General features: G+C 44.0%; 1 protein-coding gene across 1 annotated transcript in view; it reads left to right on the forward strand.

Moving 5' to 3' along the window:
• DNAH14 (dynein axonemal heavy chain 14) overlaps positions 1 to 19033 on the forward strand; it is an 894889-nt gene that overhangs the window by 272501 nt on the left and 603355 nt on the right. Inside the window, exon 31 of the mRNA XM_085610384.1 lies at positions 4457 to 4602. Within this exon, the coding sequence (XP_085466510.1) occupies positions 4457 to 4602 (146 nt within the window). The remainder of the gene's footprint in view (positions 1 to 4456; positions 4603 to 19033) is intronic.

Below are 19033 nucleotides of genomic sequence, written 5' to 3' on the forward strand. Positions count from 1 at the left end.
TGTGCTGCCGGGTTCCATGGTGGGGGGTACCCAGTAAGGGTTGTGGTCAATCCATCCCACAGTTACAGTGGTGGGAGCAATACAATCTCCATTATGGGCACCCCAGGTATCAAACAGCCACCGTCTTTTCTTAATGAGTGTGGGGATCCTGAGATTCATTGGAAGGATTGGACAAAATTATTTGAATCCTATCTGATTGCAATGGGGGGGGAGAAATTCTCTGCTCTCCGGAAACAACACATACTGTTGCATAATTTGGGTGTACATGGGCGTAAAGTGTACGAAACTCTACCTGAAGTGGATAATGAGGATGAGTATGATATTTACGATGTTACACTAATAAAATTAGAGACACACTTTGGGGACAAGGTCAATGTGGTTCTAGAACGACATAAATTCTTTAGCAGAGTGCAAGGGAAAAATGAGTCCATCAACAATTATATTGCAGCCTTGAGGGGTCTCACCCAGCTATGTGAATTTGGGGATCTGAATGATTCGCTCATTCGCGATCAACTTGTCAGATGCACGAACAATAGCAAGGTACAAGAGAAACTACTAGCTAAAAATCCCATGCTTAGAGAGGCTATCTCGATTGCACAGTCTATTGAACACACTGCTAAATGTGTTAAGGAGATGAAAGTTAAGGAAGAGGTAGTCTCTGTTGTACAAGCGGAGGCCTGTGACAATAATGTACATAAGATCTTGGACAAGCGCGGCAACAAAGAAACTACTACGGTAAAACATAGTATGGAGGGGCATGCTTTGAAATGTTTTAGATGCGGTAGCAGCAACCATCTTGCAAACAGTCCGGTGTGTACGGCACGCAGTGTCTTATGTAAGAAATGTAACAGGAGAGGGCACTTGGCACGGGTATGTAGAGATGGCGGGAGTAACACGGTTAATGTAGTCAATACTCAGGAAGAGCCACAGGCCAGATTTGTGTTTCAAGTGAAAGACAGTGATACAGAGTCAAAGCCTAACTATCCCAAGTGTGTTGTTTTATTTGATAACAAACCACTGGAAGTGTTTGCTGATTCATGCTCACCTTTTACGTTGATAAATGTCAAAGACTTTGAGGAGTCTCTAAATGGATGTAAAATGATGTTAAGTACGCCGGACATATCTCCGGAAGGGTATACGAAAGATCCCATTCCTTTGGTAGGCATGGTAAGCAGCCACATAAACTTTAAGGGAAGGTCCACGGTGGGCAAAGTGTATGTGGTAGAGTGTGGGGCTAACTTGTTAGGATGGCAACACCAGAAGGAACTGGGGATCATTTTGGATCCAAATGCTAAGAATCAAGTACTACTAGTCAACATTCCTGACAGTAACGAACACCTGCAGGAGGCATATCCGAATTTGTTCACTGAGAGTCTAGGCAAGTTACGGGACTTTCAACACAGAATTAAAGTCAGGCAAGGGGCTAAACCCGTGGTACACAAAACACGTCCTGTGCCTTTTCGCCTTAGAGAGATGCTCAAAGGGGAATTGGACAAACTATTTGAGATGGGGGTCATTCAACCTATTGAAGCCACAGAATGGCTCGCCCCATTAGTTCTTGCATCCAAAGGCAATGGACAAGGCATCCACCTATGTGTGGATCTCCGCTCACTCAATGACAATATATGGGTGGAGAGGTTCCCTCTTCCCAATATAAATGAGATGTTAAGTACGATGGGGAAGGCTTGTTATTTCTCGGTTATTGATTTGTCCATGGCCTATCACCAAGTCGAACTGCACCCTGAGTCAAGACCTCTAACTGCTTTTAGTTCACCTTTTGGGGCATATATGTTCAGAAGAATGCCGTTTGGCCTCGCCTCAGCGGCTTCCATTTTTCAAAAAATAATGCAACAAGTACTGCACGGGCTCAAGAACACACTCTGCTTCCAGGATGACATACTGATGTACGGGTCTACTGAGGAGGAGCATGATATGACGCTCAACACGGTGTGTCACAAACTCTTAAAAGCAGGGTTAACAGTTCGACTGGATAAGTGCAAGATTAAAGTTACATCGGTCGACTATTTAGGCCATACTATATCCAAAGAGGGTTTTAGGCCTAAATACAGCTTAATTCAAGCCGTAAAGGATGCCCCACACCCATCGAACAAAGATAAATTGAAATCGTTCTTGGGTTTAGTGGAGTATATGTCAAAGTTCGTAAGGAATTTTTCTGATCTGTGTGAGGGTTTACGGGAGCTCCTCAAGAAAAATGCAGCATTTGAATGGGAAAAAAGACATGAGGAGATGTTTGAAAAGATAAAACAGCACATTTTAGAGTCTCCAGCCCTTGGCACTTTTGACCCCAAAAAGAAAACAGTGCTAACCACAGATGCATCTAACAAAGGGTTAGTCGCCATGCTGTCTCAGAAAGGTGATGGGGAAGAGACGGTCATAGCGTTTGCATCCTGCACATTGAGCTCGTCAGAGCGTAATTACTCGGTCATTGAGAGGGAGGCATTGGCGTGTTTTTGGGCGGTGCACCACTTCAAATTTTTTCTGTGGGGCACAAAGTTTGTCATACACACGGACCACAAATCTCTGACCTTCATGTTTTCACCCAAACATGCTCAAAGCATGTCTCCACGGATAAGTAAATGGGTCCTAGGGTTAGAAAATTACTGTTTTAAAGTAGAGTACTTACCAGGTCCAGAAAATGTGATAGCTGACTATCTATCTAGGTCACCCTTGAGTGGCAATCAAAGTGAAGAAGTGCTAGATGTCCCCATATTTCCCATCCATCTCACCTCGATAACCAATGATGAGTGGGCGAAGGGAATGAAGGAGGATACAGCCATGGGGACATTAAAGGAATTCATCAATAAAGGTTGGCAAGAAAAGATTTCTGAAGTTCCTGACGGTATCAGAGACTTTTGGGAGGTGAGACTAGAATTATTCCTCCTCTCGGGTCGCATACACCGTGGGGATAAAATCATTCCGCCCATGGGTAAGAGGAATACAATAATTGACTTAGCCCATGAGGGGCATTTGGGCAGGAGTCTCACGAAAAACAAGGTTAGGAGCTGTTATTGGTTTCCTAGAATGGATTCCATGATTGAGGTAAAAGTCAAGGAGTGTGTCAGCTGTGCCAGAAGTGATAAAAGTAAGATCCCACACAAATCTCCTTTGGCCCCGGTCAGTGTTCCTATAACTCCGTGGACCAAATTGGCCATGGATATCATTGGGCCCATGGAGATGATAGGTCCACAGAAGCGGTTCATGTTTGTTCTGGTGGACTACACCTCCCATTGGTTCAATTTCAAATTTACAGCATCTACTACGACCACCAGTCTCATTTCATTTTTGAAGAACATCTTTGTCTATGAGGGTATTCCGGGCACTCTTGTCACAGACAATGGGGTGCAGTTTGTCTCTGAGACAATGAAGGAGTTCATGGAAGAGCTTAATATAAGGCATGAGAAGACGGCACTCTATTGTCCGAAAGCCAATGGCTTAGTTGAGAGAGTGAATAGGATGGTGAAAGAACACATTCAACTAGCAATCACGAATGGGTTCAATGTGGAAGACTCATTAAGAGAGTGGTTGCAGGAGTATCTCCTTTTGTGTTCCTAAGAGGGAGGGAGCCAAGTACAAAAATGTATCCCAGGTGGTTGGGAAGAGGGAAAAGTGTCTGTCATGATCTAGGCCAGAGCAAGGAAAAAGTAGAGAGTCATCAACAGAAGTATAAAGTCTGGTATGATGTTAAACATGGTGTCAAGAATGCGGATTTTGAGCCAGGCACGCAGGTGAGAGTCAAGAAACCAACGCATGTGCCACTAGGGTCGAGCAAGTATGGGGCTTCCATATGGGTGGCCAAGTCTGGTAAGAACGTAGTTCGTCTGGAAAATGGGCAGACATGGAGTAAGGACAGAGTTGTGAACGTGTCCTGATTGGGGTAGGTGGAAGCAGTAATGTGAACACCGTGACAAAGGGTTCAGGCAATCCTCCCCTACAGAGGGAGATGTGTTGTAATGTAACAAGAATGTTGTTGTAATTTAACTAGTATGGGTTTATAAGGTACATGTGTTTTCCATGCAATGGTTCGCCCCGCTCCCCCTGTCAGTCCCCAGTTATAGTCCCTCCCAGGGAGATCAAGTTAGAATGTTGGTGTTCCATCCTGTGAGATGGAGAGTGGATGATCAGTAATAAAGATACCTGGACTCACCTGCCTCAAAGTCTGTGCATCATTCATCTTTATAACACATGTCTAATTTGCGGCATTAGATGTAGATTGCTATCCTGCAAAGCTCTCTAAGGAGCATGACAGAGTGTGAACAGTATTTTAAAAAAAGGTCAAATATTGTCAAATCCTAGTGCGCAAAATTAGTAGAGATCTATCCTTGGAGACACACACCTCTAATTATCATCAACGTGGCTTCTATATTGTTTACAGTCTTGGAATCCAGAAAAGTTCTGAATGCATCATATTGACCTTCTCCTCCGTTTGCTGTTTCAGATGATGGGTAAATTCTTCTCTGGAATGGCTCAATCTGGAGCATGGTGCTGCTTTGACGAATTTAATCGGATTGACATGGAGGTGCTCTCTGTAATTGCTTCACAGATCCACACAATCAAGGCAGCAAAAGACAGCAATGCCATGAGGTTTGTGTTTGCTCTTTTAGTATATGTTTTATTAAATAGGCCAAAAACTCTGATAAGCACATTAAAGACATTTTATTATTTTTAAACTAGGAAAGTGATAATAGTAGAAAGTCGAGTAAGTGCTAGCTCTGTTTGTATTGTCTTCATAAGATGTTTGCTTCCTTGAATTCTTTTGTCATGCAAGATCATGTGCAGAATATGAAACTGAAAGCAATTAATTTGAATCACATGCATTAGTGTTCATATGTTCATGTCCATTGATGTTAAAGAAAATGGCACTTTCCAAATCTTTCACATTTATGAAGCTGTAAAAGTCAAAAATACCCCTAATCATTGTAACCAATCTGCAACCACATCTTCAGGAGGTTTTTATATCCTTCCAAGGGGGGGCAGATGATCACTGAATTTCATGTCTTTTGATCTGATATTTCACTCTGGAAAATGCAGCCCTGGGTTGGGATAGGTCTTCCCCCAAACGATTTCCTCCTGGCCTTCACTGCCACTAGTATGTTTTTGTTTCTTTATCTTGGCAGTTCTCCAGGATGGTGAACCTGTCTCCTATGCTTCGAGTTACTGAGATTGTGGTTTTGGCCCATTATAGCTAGACTTTTTGATTACTTCACACTCAAGTAATACATTTTCTGCTTCATTTTCCAGAAGTCAGAATATCTAAAATAAAGATCCTTTTGTAAGGTGGTCTCGTGCCTTTTTTAATAGGCATCTTTATATGTATTTTGATCTCCTTTGGTCAAGTAAATTTTGACTGCCATGAAAGATAAAAATGTCTCTTAGGTATGCCTGATGGATCCATATCAGATTACTCCACAGACCACATAAAAGGTCACAAATCATCTAATGATAAAATAATAAGCTTACCATTTGTATAGCACTAACAAGATGAGTAATTATGTTCCAGCACTTTGTTTAAATTGACTTCTGCACTCCCCTTGCTTTATTCAGCCAGTAATTTTTTTAATGATCCTCTTATTGAATTGAAGCAGAGTAAGCTCTGCTGTCTCCGCATGCAGACATAAATGACGCCATCATGACTGCTGGTGTAGGGCAGGAGCCCTGCCACTATCCCAAAATTACTTATTGCTCTTGAATCTTTGTTCCCTCTCGTTGATATAGCAATATCTTTCAGGTCAAAGTCTTTATTTCGATAATTTCAATCACCAAAGACACAATGAAAAATACAATGCATTATTCTTCATACACCACTAATAGCAAAATTCAATATCCGATTAATATAAAAAATCAAGTTAAAATATTTAAATAGATTAGAAGTTAAAAATATATATATATTTTTTTAAAAAGCATTAAACATTACATAACAAAGCACATGTAATACCCATATATGTAGCAGCATGAATGTAATGGTTATCCAAAACTATACAGATAATAAACCCAGAGTCAGGAAACATAGGACCCTAATCAAGTTCTTCAAGTTTATTGATGTTATTTCTGCGAATGGCCCACATCCAACTCAAGTACTTAGCCATTGCAATAACTATGTCTTCCCGCGAGTTTGTTTTCAGAATGCGGAAGGCCATTAAACTTGATCTTGTGCCCAGATTAGAGCAAAACGGCCTTAGACATTTATTTCTCTGGCGTTTATATGCAGGGCGTACAAATAGAATATGCATTATGGTCTCATCCATCAATTGACATGAGGGACATTTGGCATCTATTTCATTTTGCCATTTTCTAGTAAAAGTTTTTATTGGCAATGAGCCTTGTCTAAATTGATGGAACAATTTCCTGTCACTTGGTCTCGTGATAAAATTTCAATAAGCTTCAAATCTCGGTTCTATTTTGTGTTCCAAGAAAATACCAGTAAGAGAGGTATTTTGTACTAGTGACAACGACTTAGTATTCATCATGTTCCAATAAGCTTCCTTATAGTCTTTTTTTGATGGAAACCTGCTGCTCAACGGATCCTTCCACAGGTGACTAAGACCCATATCCTCCAGTGTCCTCTTTATCTTTTGTAGTCATTTAATTTTGCATGCCGAATCGAATTCTTTAACATGTTTCAATGTATTCGCATATGGTAGTAACTCTGGCATAGTCCAGAGCCTTCTCCAGTACGCTATGGGTCTATATGGTGCTAGCTCCTCCAATGTGGTGCAACCCAGATCTAAGGTAAGAGGTTTAAGTGGCGTGGATTGTGTGAGGCCTGTCAATCCTCGCAAGAACTAATTTTGGGCTAGAATTAGCGATGTTATATTTTCAAAGCCCCATAATTCAGCACCATACAGTATTGAGGCGCTCATCTTTGCATTGTAAATCGTTATGGCTGGGCCTACCGGCTTAGTATGTGAGAGCCGAAATTCTTTTAGAAGGACACCGGCAAGTTGGGCATGCCTTAGGGCCAATATGTCAATCTGTGGTTTCCAATTGATCCTTTTTCCCAAGGTCACACCCAGATAGGTAAATATATCTGTTTGTTCAAGTATGGCATTATCCATTACTACTCTTCCTTTTACTGATTTATATCTGTGTAAAACCAAGCAGTATCACAGGCTTCTAAGTCTAAGATGATGTAAGATTGTGAGTCTAAATAGCATGATCTTTGATCATTCAGCAAAGCATATTACACAACTCTTCGTGAACTTCGCCAATCCTGCAGTGAGTGTAAACATGCACTACTGAACTCACATGTCCAAATAAGAACAATGACAGTAGTCAGCTACAGTTTGCTCAAATATTGACTATGAATAAAATGTGCACCTCACACATCATTATCAGATATCCCCATTATGTTTGACTTTTGGCATATAATTGTTATGCTGCCTACTTTCTGAACCATATAGTATGTCCCTGCATACCTGCTGCAGATATCATTGTCTTTTATGAAGTATCTTTTAGGCTAGCTATTCTCCCAAGACCTGGTATTGTTATATGGCCGTTAGGGTCATTCTCGACATTGCTAAGTTAGCATGAGTTCTCCTGCCATGATGCTGCTTTTGAGCACATTGCTACATGACTTTATTTTGCAGACTCTGTTTGTGCCTTTCACATGAGAACTGTCTGCTTTCTGCATTTTCTGCTGTTCTTGGAGTTTAGTCTGAACACGATGTGCAAGGTCGATAAACATGCCCCTTGTTATTCTGTTCTGGTCAGTCCTTAGCACCTAGACAAAACATGCTAAACACAGCTGCTCCTCTGGAAAACTTGTGGTTTGATATTGCGGGGATGCATGTTGTTCGCACACACTTGAAGGGAGACTTTCCTTGGAGAAGAGCTGTGCTGCTCCTATGATGTAAACCTTCCATTTAAGCTCTAAGGTATGGGGTCTGATGACAAAGCCTAGAGATATCTTCCTTTATATACTAAACCCCAACTTACCAAGGGGAGGGTGGTTAGTCCTTTTTCCACTGTCTGTATATGATGACATCCCCCTTGATATTGTATGATATTGTAACAATGCTGTCTGTTCTAGGTGTATGCATTTTGCTGCTGGTAGTGGCTCGTATACTGCATTATAGAGCACGATAGTTAAAATAAAAATTTTGAACTATACAGTTACTCTGACAATCCTTATTGTGGACAACTTCGAGTGAGTGAGCGAAAGGGTATGTCTTGCTAACGCAATTCCTGAGAGAGTCGGGAGTGTTGTATTCTGGGTTGTCTAATCATTTGTAGCTTCATGATTATGTAGGAGAATGAATGAGACACTATAGCTAGACGGTTTTGGGATTTTGGGTACTAAGGTGGTAGGTAGGTACAACCCCTATACACAATGTCCTTTTTTCATGCCCATAGTTCTGTGTATGTGCAGAATCAATGCAACAGTATCTCTCCCTTTCCTCTCATGTTGTGGTAGCGCTAATTTGCTGTTTGCGCCACACTATTCCAAATGAGCTGGTAGGGGCATCTTCCAGTAGAAACCCCGTGTTGGGCAAACCACAAGAAGCAATATTTTGTGGACACAATGCTTTCATTTGAAGCATTGGAAGCGCAGATATTTTTTGTAAAGCAGCCTGGAAGCATGGATACAGAAGACCTAAGAGGGACACTTCTTCTATGTTACTTCTGAACTGCCATTAACAATAAGCAGTGAAGAATTGGAAAGTTTTGCTTTTAAGACGTAATTAATAATAAGCAGTGCAGAAGCAAAAGGCATGTGTCAATGTGCACTATAAATGAACAACATTATACAAAACCTGCTCTCTCTCCCAGCAGCTCCGCTGTTGTGCCGCTAACCCCGTTCACCTCTGAGCTGGTAGGTGTTTGAGGCCCTTCTCCACCCGTAGGCTCCTGCCTGCGCCTCATCCCTGGTGGTCCAATGGGAGAGCCTTGCTCTTCTGCTTGTTCAGCTGCTGTCTGTATTGTGTTGTGCCCGTTTTTCTGTCTTTTGTTATTGTGCCCATTTTTCTGTCTAACTGTTATTGTGCCTCTGTACTTTTATTTGTAATCTGTTATTTGTGGTTTTGTCATTCTCTATTCTGTTTTGCTTTGTTATTTTCTGCCTGTTATTCTGCCGGTTTCCCTTTCCCGCTGCCCCTGCCGCCCCCGCGGCCCCTCCCCCTGCCGCTTCCTGCTCCCGCCTCCCAGCTGCACTTCCCTCCCCCCTTCCCTATTTAAAGGCAAGCCTGTCTGCACCCATCCGTGACCAGGCCAGGGACCCTGGATCTCTGACCACCCACCGCTATGACTCAGCTGCCCTCCTCACACTCAACCCCGGAAGGAACAACAACTGCCAGCTGAACACCACCCACGGACAGTTCTCCTGCCGTCACTGCCACCAAGCCTTCCCCACCCTCTGCACCATCACGGCCGCTGCCCCCACACCTGACGCTAACACCACCGAAGCCCTGAGGTGCAACCTCCTCAACGTGCGCTCCCTGCACAGGCACGCTGTAGAGATCTGGGACCTCCTCGACACCCTCTCGCCAGACGTTGCCTTCTTCACAGAAACTTGGACCACCTCCGCCCCATCATCGCCACCACCACCGCCATCCCCGACGGATGTAGACAGATCCAGAGGAAGGACCTCTCCAACCGCCCAGGAGGAGGGCTTGCCATCGCACACAAGAGCTCCCTCTGACTCACGACCTCCAGCTCGAGCGGCAGCCCGCCCGCCACAGAACACCTCCATTTCCAGATCCAGACCAGCTCCACAATGACCCTAAGAAGGCACCCTCGCCTACAGACCTCCCTGACCTCGAACTGCGTTCACCACTACCATCGCTGACCTCATTGGGCCCCACGCCATCACCTCCTTGGACTACATGCTCAACCTCAACTTCCACCTCGACAACCTGAGCTACCCTAACTCTGCCACCCTCCTGGACAACCTCGACAACCTCGGACTGAAACAACTCATCACCACCCCCACCCACAAGGCAGGACACACCCTCGACCCCATCGCCGCAGGAGGTAACAACACCCACTTCAGCCACACCATGCAACACCCTTGGACAGACCACCACTGCGTACACTTCCACGTCGAAAAATCCACTGCGCCCAAACCTGCACACCGCCCTCCATGAAGGAACTGGAGCAAGGTCACCAAGGAGCAGCTCAACTCCACCCTCCACCGTGCTGCCCTCTCCATCTCAACCGACGCCAACCTCGCAGCCAAGGAAATCCACAGATGGATCACCTACTGCGCTGACCAGCTCGCACCCCTATGTAACCCCAACAAACATCACCCCAGAAAGGCCGCACCACCTACAAGAATGCTACGACAGAATACCACCAACGCATCAGGTCCATCAAAAGGACCTTCATCCAGAACAAGATCCTCGTCAACTCCAGCAGCTCTAAGGAACTCTTCAGCATCATCCAGGAATTCACCAAACCACCCGGCGAAACCACAGCCATCACCCCTTCCCAGGACCTATGCAACAAGCTTGGCTCCTACTTCCATTTGAAAATCAAGAGCCTCTACAAAAACTTCAACAATCAGATACATGACTCCGAAACCACTCCCTCCTCCAGCAACGCCAGCCAGCCAGCCCACCATATCCTCCTGGACCCCAGTGACCACGAAGACACCACATTGACCATGAAAGGCATCCACTCAAGAGCCCCCATGGACTCCTGCCCCCTTACACATCTTCCCTCGACTGGCTCCCCTCCTTCCTCACTGGCAGGACCCAAATAATCAGACTTCCACCCTTCCTCTCCGAACCCACGGAGATTAACTGCGGAGTACCCCGAGGATGATCGCTCAGCCCGACGCTCTTCAGCATCTACGTGGTCCCCCTCACCGCCATCGTCAGACAGCACGGACTCAGCATAGTATCCTATGCTGACGACACCCAGCTCATCCTAGGATCCCCTCACCACCAGACTCAACTTCCAGGGAGAAATGAAGGATGTCACATCCTGGATGAGCAGCAGCTGCCTGAAGCTCAACTCGGAGAAGACAGAGGTTCTCTTCCTCGGACCCTCCCTGTTTGCATGGGACAACACCTGGTGGCTCAACGCCTTTAGCATCCCTCCCACCCCCGAAAACCTTGGCATCATACTCGACTCCTCCCTCTCCATGACCAGACAGGTCAACGCTGTCGCCTCCTCCTGCTTCAAAACCCTCCACATTCTACAAAAAACCTTCAAACAGATCCTCCCCGAATCAAGAAAGACCGTCACCCACGCACTCGTAACCAGCGGACTGGACTACGGAAACACCCTCTGCGCCGGGATCAACAACTCTCTGCTCTGCAAACTCCAGACCATACTGACCACGGCAGCCAGACTTGTCCTCGGCATCCCTCGACACGAACACATCTCCCAACACCTGGGTAACCTCCATTGGCTCCCCGTCGAGAAGACAGTAACTTTCACGATACTCACCCATGCCTACAAATGCCTCCACCACACTGGACCCCAATATCTCAACGATAGAATCTCCTTCCACGTACCCAAGAAGAACCTCCGATCCGCCGACCTCACCCTCGCCGAACCCCTGTGCATCCGCAAAGCAAGAATGGTTGGAAGAACCTTCTCCTACATCGCTGCCAAGACCTATAACGAGCTCCCGATCAACATTAGATGCGCCCCCACCTTGTACATCTTCAGGAAGACCCTCAAGACCTGGCTCTTTGACTGACCAGTGCTGCCCCCAATGTCTTGATCCACTCTTCAGTACACTCCTGGACCTGTGGATACTGCAGAAGAAAGACGCCCTGCTGCTCTGCTGGTTGAGGCTGGCCCTGCTTGCTGAGAAGGAAGACTGAACCTGCACCCTTCATCGTATGCTGAAGTTACTCAAAAGAGTCAGCGAACTGACCTTGTGTTAGAGATACAGGGACATAACAAGCTCCAGAGTCCCGCATGCATCTGTGCAGCAGACCTGCTGCACTGCACCTACAACTGGACCTGCCTGAGACCTGTTGGCCTCTGCTAGAGTGAGTGCCTGTTAGAAATTGGGTTTCTGGTTGGAAGAGGTATGCACCTTGTCCAAGCAGGAACCATAATCTTAATTAGGGTAAGTCAGGTACACCGTAAATTGATCTGTGCTCACCCCTGCTCTGTAGCATTGGCACAGAGCAGTCAGGCTTAACTTAAAAGAAAATGTGTAAAGTATTTGTGCAACACTTCAAACAGTAAAACAGTGAAAACACCACACAGAAAGATCCCCTAGTAGGTTACAGAAATAGAGCTTAATTTGATTAACAAAACAAGACCAAAACGACAAATATCCAATAAGTAGAACCGGAGGTATGAATTTTTAAAGATTAAAATGCAATATAGTGCTTAAAAGCATAAAGCCACAGGTGGCGATATCCGGTCTCTCTAGACCAGGCCAAATCCAAAAGTTCTGGCGGACCGTGATGGAGCGTGTGTCGGATACAGTCCCAGATAAGTCCAGCTGACGTTTTCCCTTCTCCAGAACTGTGCCAACAGTCCCGTTCATGGGGAAGAAGTTCGCCGGGAGCAAGGAGTGCCTCGCTGGCGGTGGTCCGCAGGCGCGAAGCGTTGGCCGGGCGTTGCTGATGGACGGCCTAGAGTTTCACAGTTATGAGCAGCAATACTAGCTTTGCGAAGAAGTGAACTTGCGGTGGCTCGTGCTGATTCTTGGGCGAGTGGCGTGGTTACGGTGCGTTCGTGAAGAGCCCAAAAGTTTGACTTAAGGAGCCAAAATCTACTTCCAAGGGCCCAGGACCTGAGAGGCGCCTCTAGGGTAAGGAGCTTGTTGAAGATGGGTCCACGAGCTGTGAGCCTGTTATGTCCCTGAGGCTCAGATCAGGAGGCCAGCAGAGTAGCCCTTTGAGTCACTTTTGGGTCCTGAGTTAAAAATGGAGGTTGCAGGTCCAGTTCTCCTTCCCCAGTCAAGAGGGCAGCACGTCAGCAATTTCTTATATACCAGAAGGCCAGCAGAGTGGCTCTCCTTGTGGCAGCACAGTAGTCCTTCTTCCTGTCAGTTTCCACAGTACCAGAAGATTACTGAGTTGGTAGTGTCAGAGGTCCAGTACTTATATTCAGTTGTGCCTTTGAAGTGGGAGGGACCTCAAAGAGATGCCTTTAAAGTGCACAGAGTACCTTCCCTTCCTGCTCTGGCTCCAGACTCGTTACAGGGGGTTATGAAGCCATTTGGGTGAGGACATGACACAGCATATTCAGGTTTTAGTGTGCGGTTGTGCCCAGCTCCTCACTCCCAACCTGCCCACGATGGCCCATTAGGACACAGATGACCCATCAAGTCACCATTAAGCTCCCTTTGTGTGTGGATTTCTAGAGGGAAAACACAAAGCCCAGCTGTCACCCACCCCAGACATGTGATCTGAGACAGACAGCGGGAACCTAATGGCTAAGGCAAGAAAATGCCAACTTTCTAAAAGTCGCATTTTCAGAACTGTAATTTAAAATCCGACCTCACCACAAGTTAGGATTTTAAATTAGGAGTCCAGAGACACCAAACTTGAAAAGTCTATCTCTTCAATTAGAAGTTACACTTATAACATCTAACAAGGAAACTTCAATGTTAACCTATGGGAGAGATAGGCCTTGCAATAGTTAAAAACGACTTTGGGAATTTCTCCCTATCAGGGCATGTAAAACTTAAAAGAACATGTCCAGCCTTTTAGATACATTGCACCCTGCCCTCTGGACTGTCCAGGGACTACCCTAGAGGTGACGTATATGTATTAAAAAGGAAGGTTTGGTCCTGGCAAGAGGTTTAACCTGCCAGGTCCACATGGCAGTTTAAAACTGCCCACGCAGGCTCTAGCCTGAGACATGTTTACAGGGCTACTTAAGTGGATGGTACAATCAGTGCTGCAGGCCCAGTAGTACCATTTAATTTACAAGCCCAGAGCATATGATAGGGACTTATAACTAAATTAAATGTGCAACTTGGGTATGACCCAATTCTACCATGTTTTAAGGAGAGAGCACAAGCACTTTAACACTGGTAAGCAGTGGTTAAGTGTGCAGAGTCCTGAAGCCAGCAACAACTAAGTCAGCAAACAGTAGGGTTGAAGGCAAGAAGTTAGGGGTAAAACCAAGCCAAGTATACCAGGTCTAACAATAGTTGTTTCTTACTCCAGACTTAGATGAAATGACACCTTTATATCCAGGTCTGATTCAATAAGCATTCCATGTGAGTATGTATGTCTTACTGTAGGCCGAGTTGCGTCTTACCCTTGACTTTCCATGAGTAAAATTTGCAATTTCACAGAAGATGATTCATAAAGCTTATCTCCGCGAGTAAGCCAGTTTTACTCCTGGAAATACAAGAGTAAGTCACACCTAAGCTTGAAGTAAGATAAAACTGTTCACATAAAATGCCTTGAGAAGGAGGCCAGTAAATTCATTGCTAATACACAACTAAACCAGCACGAAAGCAGAACTACTTATAGAAAAAACTTTGTGAATAGGGTCATGTGCCTTGTCTATTGCTTTTCTCTTTTACATTTCTGAGTCCTGGGGTATGTCTGCCTATCTTTTTACTCTAATATCTTACTTAATAAATCTTTATTTCGACACAAGGCCATAAAAGAATAAATAGACATAATACAATAAAATATAAGAATAAAACAATTTGAGGAGAATTCCAACTCATAGATTAGTCCTGCCAATCTTTGACAAGGCACCATACATCTATCATTCCATACTATCTAACAATCACATATACATAAAACGTAAGATACAAATTAAAATCACTTTAACCTTAAAAACACATTACTTATAAAAAGACCAGGAATTGGTCAGCATAAAAACTACACCCACTAACTTAGTGAATTTTTCTGTATATACCTTCACATATGCATCTAAAATTGAGAGACACAGAACACAATATATTGACTGGTGTTACTACTTAAAATTCTAGATGCAGTCCTATAGTTTCTTATCCCCAGGTTGGGGCAGATAGGTAAAATCCACTTCTTTCTAATTGCTTGATAACCAGGGTAAAAGAAAATAACATGCTCAACCGTCTCGTCAATCAAGGGACCAAAAAAACAGGCGCTATCCCCAACACAGGGGTGATGGTTCCACTTGGCAGTAAAGACCAGTATGGGAAAAACCCCTAAATGAAATTTAATATATAGGGTCTTGCCAGTGTAGGGTCGATCTCATCCAAATATGCTACCATAATCTAATATCTCATGAACCTCCTGCTACCAGTGAATCCTTTCTCCAACTGTGCCAATGTTGTAAGGTTTAAAAGGGCTTGTGCTCGGGGGCGTGGCTTGCGCGCCGCTGCGAGATGGCGGATCGCGCTTGAGCTCCGTAAAGAGCGAGGGCCGACGGAGACATTGCTGCCGCTGAGGAATGCCCCGCTCAGCGCAGAGGACGATATCTTGCCGGTGAAACTGCCGGGTGCGCTACGAGGGAGTTTTCTGGTGGTGGGATATGGCCAGAGTCCATATTTCCGCATTTTAAGGCGGCGCTCCATGGTTTACGAGCGGCCGCCATTTTGTTTCTTCTCTGAGGGAGTTTTACTCTGGCCTCTACACAACGACGCTACTGGGGCTATCCTGTCAGGAATGGAGTTATACAGGAACTGGTGACGTTTTTTCACTTTTTTTGTGCTTATTTTGTTTTTTTCTACCGCCTATTGCAGTGCTGCCCATTGTGAGAACTTTTTGAGGTTTCTGCTAATATACTATTCGTCAGACGCACTGCCACTTCCTTATGTGAGGCTTCTTTGCTCTATGCTTGATATTGGTTGTTTTCGAAGTCGGGGTGTGCCTACTTGCTCCTGCAGCACTTGATATTTTTTTGTGAGGTGTTTTTTTTTTTTTCCTGACCGTGATCGCCTGCCATATTCACTGTTCGGTTCTTTTTGCTGCAAGTGCGTTATTCCTTCCTGCTCGTTTTTCCTATCGCACATTAAGGGTTTTTCAGCCCCTGGCATTTCTTGCTCTTACTATATCTGAAGAGGTGTATTTTGGTCCTGTTGAGGTGGTCCGCCCTATGGCTGAGAATATGGCCCCTTCACCGAATGCTAAAGACGTTAAGGACTCTAAAGCATCTCTTAAGAGGTCCAAGCAGGTATCCCCCACACCTGAGTCTGCTCCAAAAGACACTAATTCTACTCTTCAGTCCATCCTGACGCGCCTTAATGAGGTCTATGAAATTGCGCAGTCTACTAAGACTAACACAGATTTGCTGCAGGTGGAGGTGTTAGCCATCAGGAATGATTTCAAGGCCCTTTCCCTTCGTGTTTCAGGTACAGAAGCACGGATTAGTGGCGCAGAGGATACCATGCAAAAGCACTCTAGATCTCTCACGCAGATAGAGCGTTCCATGGCAGCATTGAGGAAAGACCTCACTGAACAAGAGGATCGTAATCGCAGATCCAATCTGCGTATTTTTGGTCTTCCAGAGGATGTTGAGAAGGATGCATCTTCCATGATTGAGTTTCTTTATCAATGGATTCCCTCTACACTACAAATTTCTTTCCATAGAGATTTTGAACTGGAACTTGCACACCGTGTCCCCACCTTTCGCCCCAAGTCTGCTACGCAACCAAGAGCGATAATTTTTAAACCGCTGCGTCATCAACATACAGAGCAGATTCTGGCTCATATGCGGAAGGTTAGAGCTGTTTCTTGGAATGGCCATCGTATCTCAATCTCTCAAGACTTTGCCAGGGACACGGTGATAAGGAGGAAGGGCTTTCTTAATCTCCGGAAGCGTTTATCTGAGATGAATATCCCCTTCTCCTTTGCTGGCCCTTCAAAATTCCGCATTACTTTCAAAGGTCGTGTCAGAATTTTTGACGATCCTGCTGATTTGGCCTCGTTTTTGGATAATCAGATGGAGCTACAGATGGATCTTCAAACGGTGGCTTCACATGTTCCTGGTTCTTCTGGCACCTGATGCGGTTATTCATACTGCATTGTTTTTCTTCTTTGTCAGATCTATTAAGTCTAGTTGCTTTTAGATCTGCGCGGTGGTCTTTATGTCCATTGGTTTTGGTGTGTTTTTGTCGTCTTTTGGTGCTCCCTTGTTATCGCTATGGTGTAATGTTTTTTTTTTGTTGTTAGTTTTATTGTATAAACCTTCCAATTTTTTTGTGGTAGCATCTCTTGATGGCTTGACTTCACTCCTGTTCGCGTGTCGTCCTGTTATTCCTAGCCTTCCCAGTTTGTCTCTCGATGTATTAGTTCCTGGTCCCTTTCTTATCCCGTTGTATGACTTCGGTTTGTGCGTCGATTTTTGATGTGAAATTGGGTTTGTTTTATCCTATTGTGGTCGGTCTTTTTGCCTCATGGTTGTCTCTTGTTATCCCGTATTTATGGAGTAAGACATTGTTTTTTCCTTTGCTTTATCAACGTGTTGCTGTATGGCTTGTCTATATGTTTGAATCATATATGTTTACTAGATGTTTACTTATGGCTATATTTTGAGTCACTATGTGTCGTCCATATAGTTACTAGTTATATCTACTTTATTGATTTTTCGCTGAGTGGTTTGTTTATTATGTGTTATTAATTATCTTTTTCGAGTAGGTCAGTTTTTTATAGATGCTTTGTACTTGATAGTTTTATGCCTCTTTACCTACATGTTCACTTACTTAGGCAAGCGTATCTTATTTTGCCAATTTGTGTGTATATGGCTTTATCTACTCATGGTCAGTTATCTATAAGCTTGTATATAGATTTTACATATTTATATATAGTATTAGTTCCCTTAATTAGCTGCCATAGGGTTTCATTGATTGCTATATCGAGAGGATACTATATGCCGTTTTTATTATGTTTCACTTATTTTTCCCATAATGTATTATATAGTATGCTTTAGAATGTATTTCTTCTTTTCTCTTCATTCTATTCCTTTTTCTCTTTATGGAGTCCGCTTTGGTCTGGCTCTTTCTAATAGTAGTGTTAACTCTTAGTTCAATTTCCACCAGCTCTTATGGCTTGCACTTGTTTTCTTTTTCTCTCTTTCCTGCCCTTATCGTTCTCTATGATTCATTTTAGCTGGTACCTATATATTAACTTGGTTAACCGTGTTGCCTTTATAGTCTTTCATTTCGCTTTGTTTTCCAAAATGTTATAATTAGTTTCAGTTCTTAGCTTTTAGATAGTTTTTCTTTTAAACATGTATAATCAGCAATGTACTGTTTTGGGGCTTTTATGCTGTAGTTTGTATTCCTCTTGTTGGCCCCTTGCTCTTTTTCCCATGTCCCCCCTTGTATGAATTTGGTCTTTTTCAGACCTGCCTTATGGGCCCTTCTCTCTCTCTTTCTGTGTATTTTCTTGCTTTCTTTCTCCTCTTCTTTCCTTTTTCCTCTTCGGATTTCCTCTTTGGTTTCACCTTGTTTTGTGTTGGCTTTTGACGTCTGCTGGTTGGTTCTCCTGGTTGTTGCACTTCATTTGTCATATATGAAATGTCTTTTCTTCCTGATAATGGTTCTATGTGTGGACTAAATATACTTTCCCTTAATGTTAAAGGGTTAAATCACCCAGTTAAAAGGTCAAAGATTTTGGACTACTGTAAATCTCTTTCTTCGGATCTCGTCCTTTTTCAGGAGACAAAGCTCTCTGCCAAGGAGGCGTTGTTTCTGAAGAAAGAGTGGGTCTTTGATGTTGCTTGTTCAGATGCTTGTGGTAAAAGAAATGGGGTAATTACCTTAGTCTCTAAACACTCTGGGTTATCTATCGTTTCCTCTGAACAGGATACAGAGGGACGTTGGTTACTATCTAAGGTGTCCAATGGTACTGCTGACCTATTTGTCATGAATATTTATGCCCCCAACAAGGATGACCCGTCTTTTTGGAATGCGATCACCAAAAAGCTCAATGATACACCTCATTCTGGTAATCTTATTGTAGGTGGAGACTTTAATTTGCCAATGGATCCCATTTTAGATAGGAATTCTGCCTTTAACTTTCGTCCCCCTAAAGCACACAAACAAATGATTAATATGTGCTCTCTTACCCATCTTCAGGATGTCTGGCGTCTTCATAATCCCACTGGCAGTGACTTCTCCTTTTTTTCTTCCCCTCATTCGTCCTTTTCACGT

The sequence above is a fragment of the Triturus cristatus genome, chromosome 6 (genome assembly GCF_964204655.1).
Source record: "Triturus cristatus chromosome 6, aTriCri1.1, whole genome shotgun sequence".
NCBI classification, from domain to species: Eukaryota; Metazoa; Chordata; class Amphibia; order Caudata; family Salamandridae; genus Triturus; species Triturus cristatus.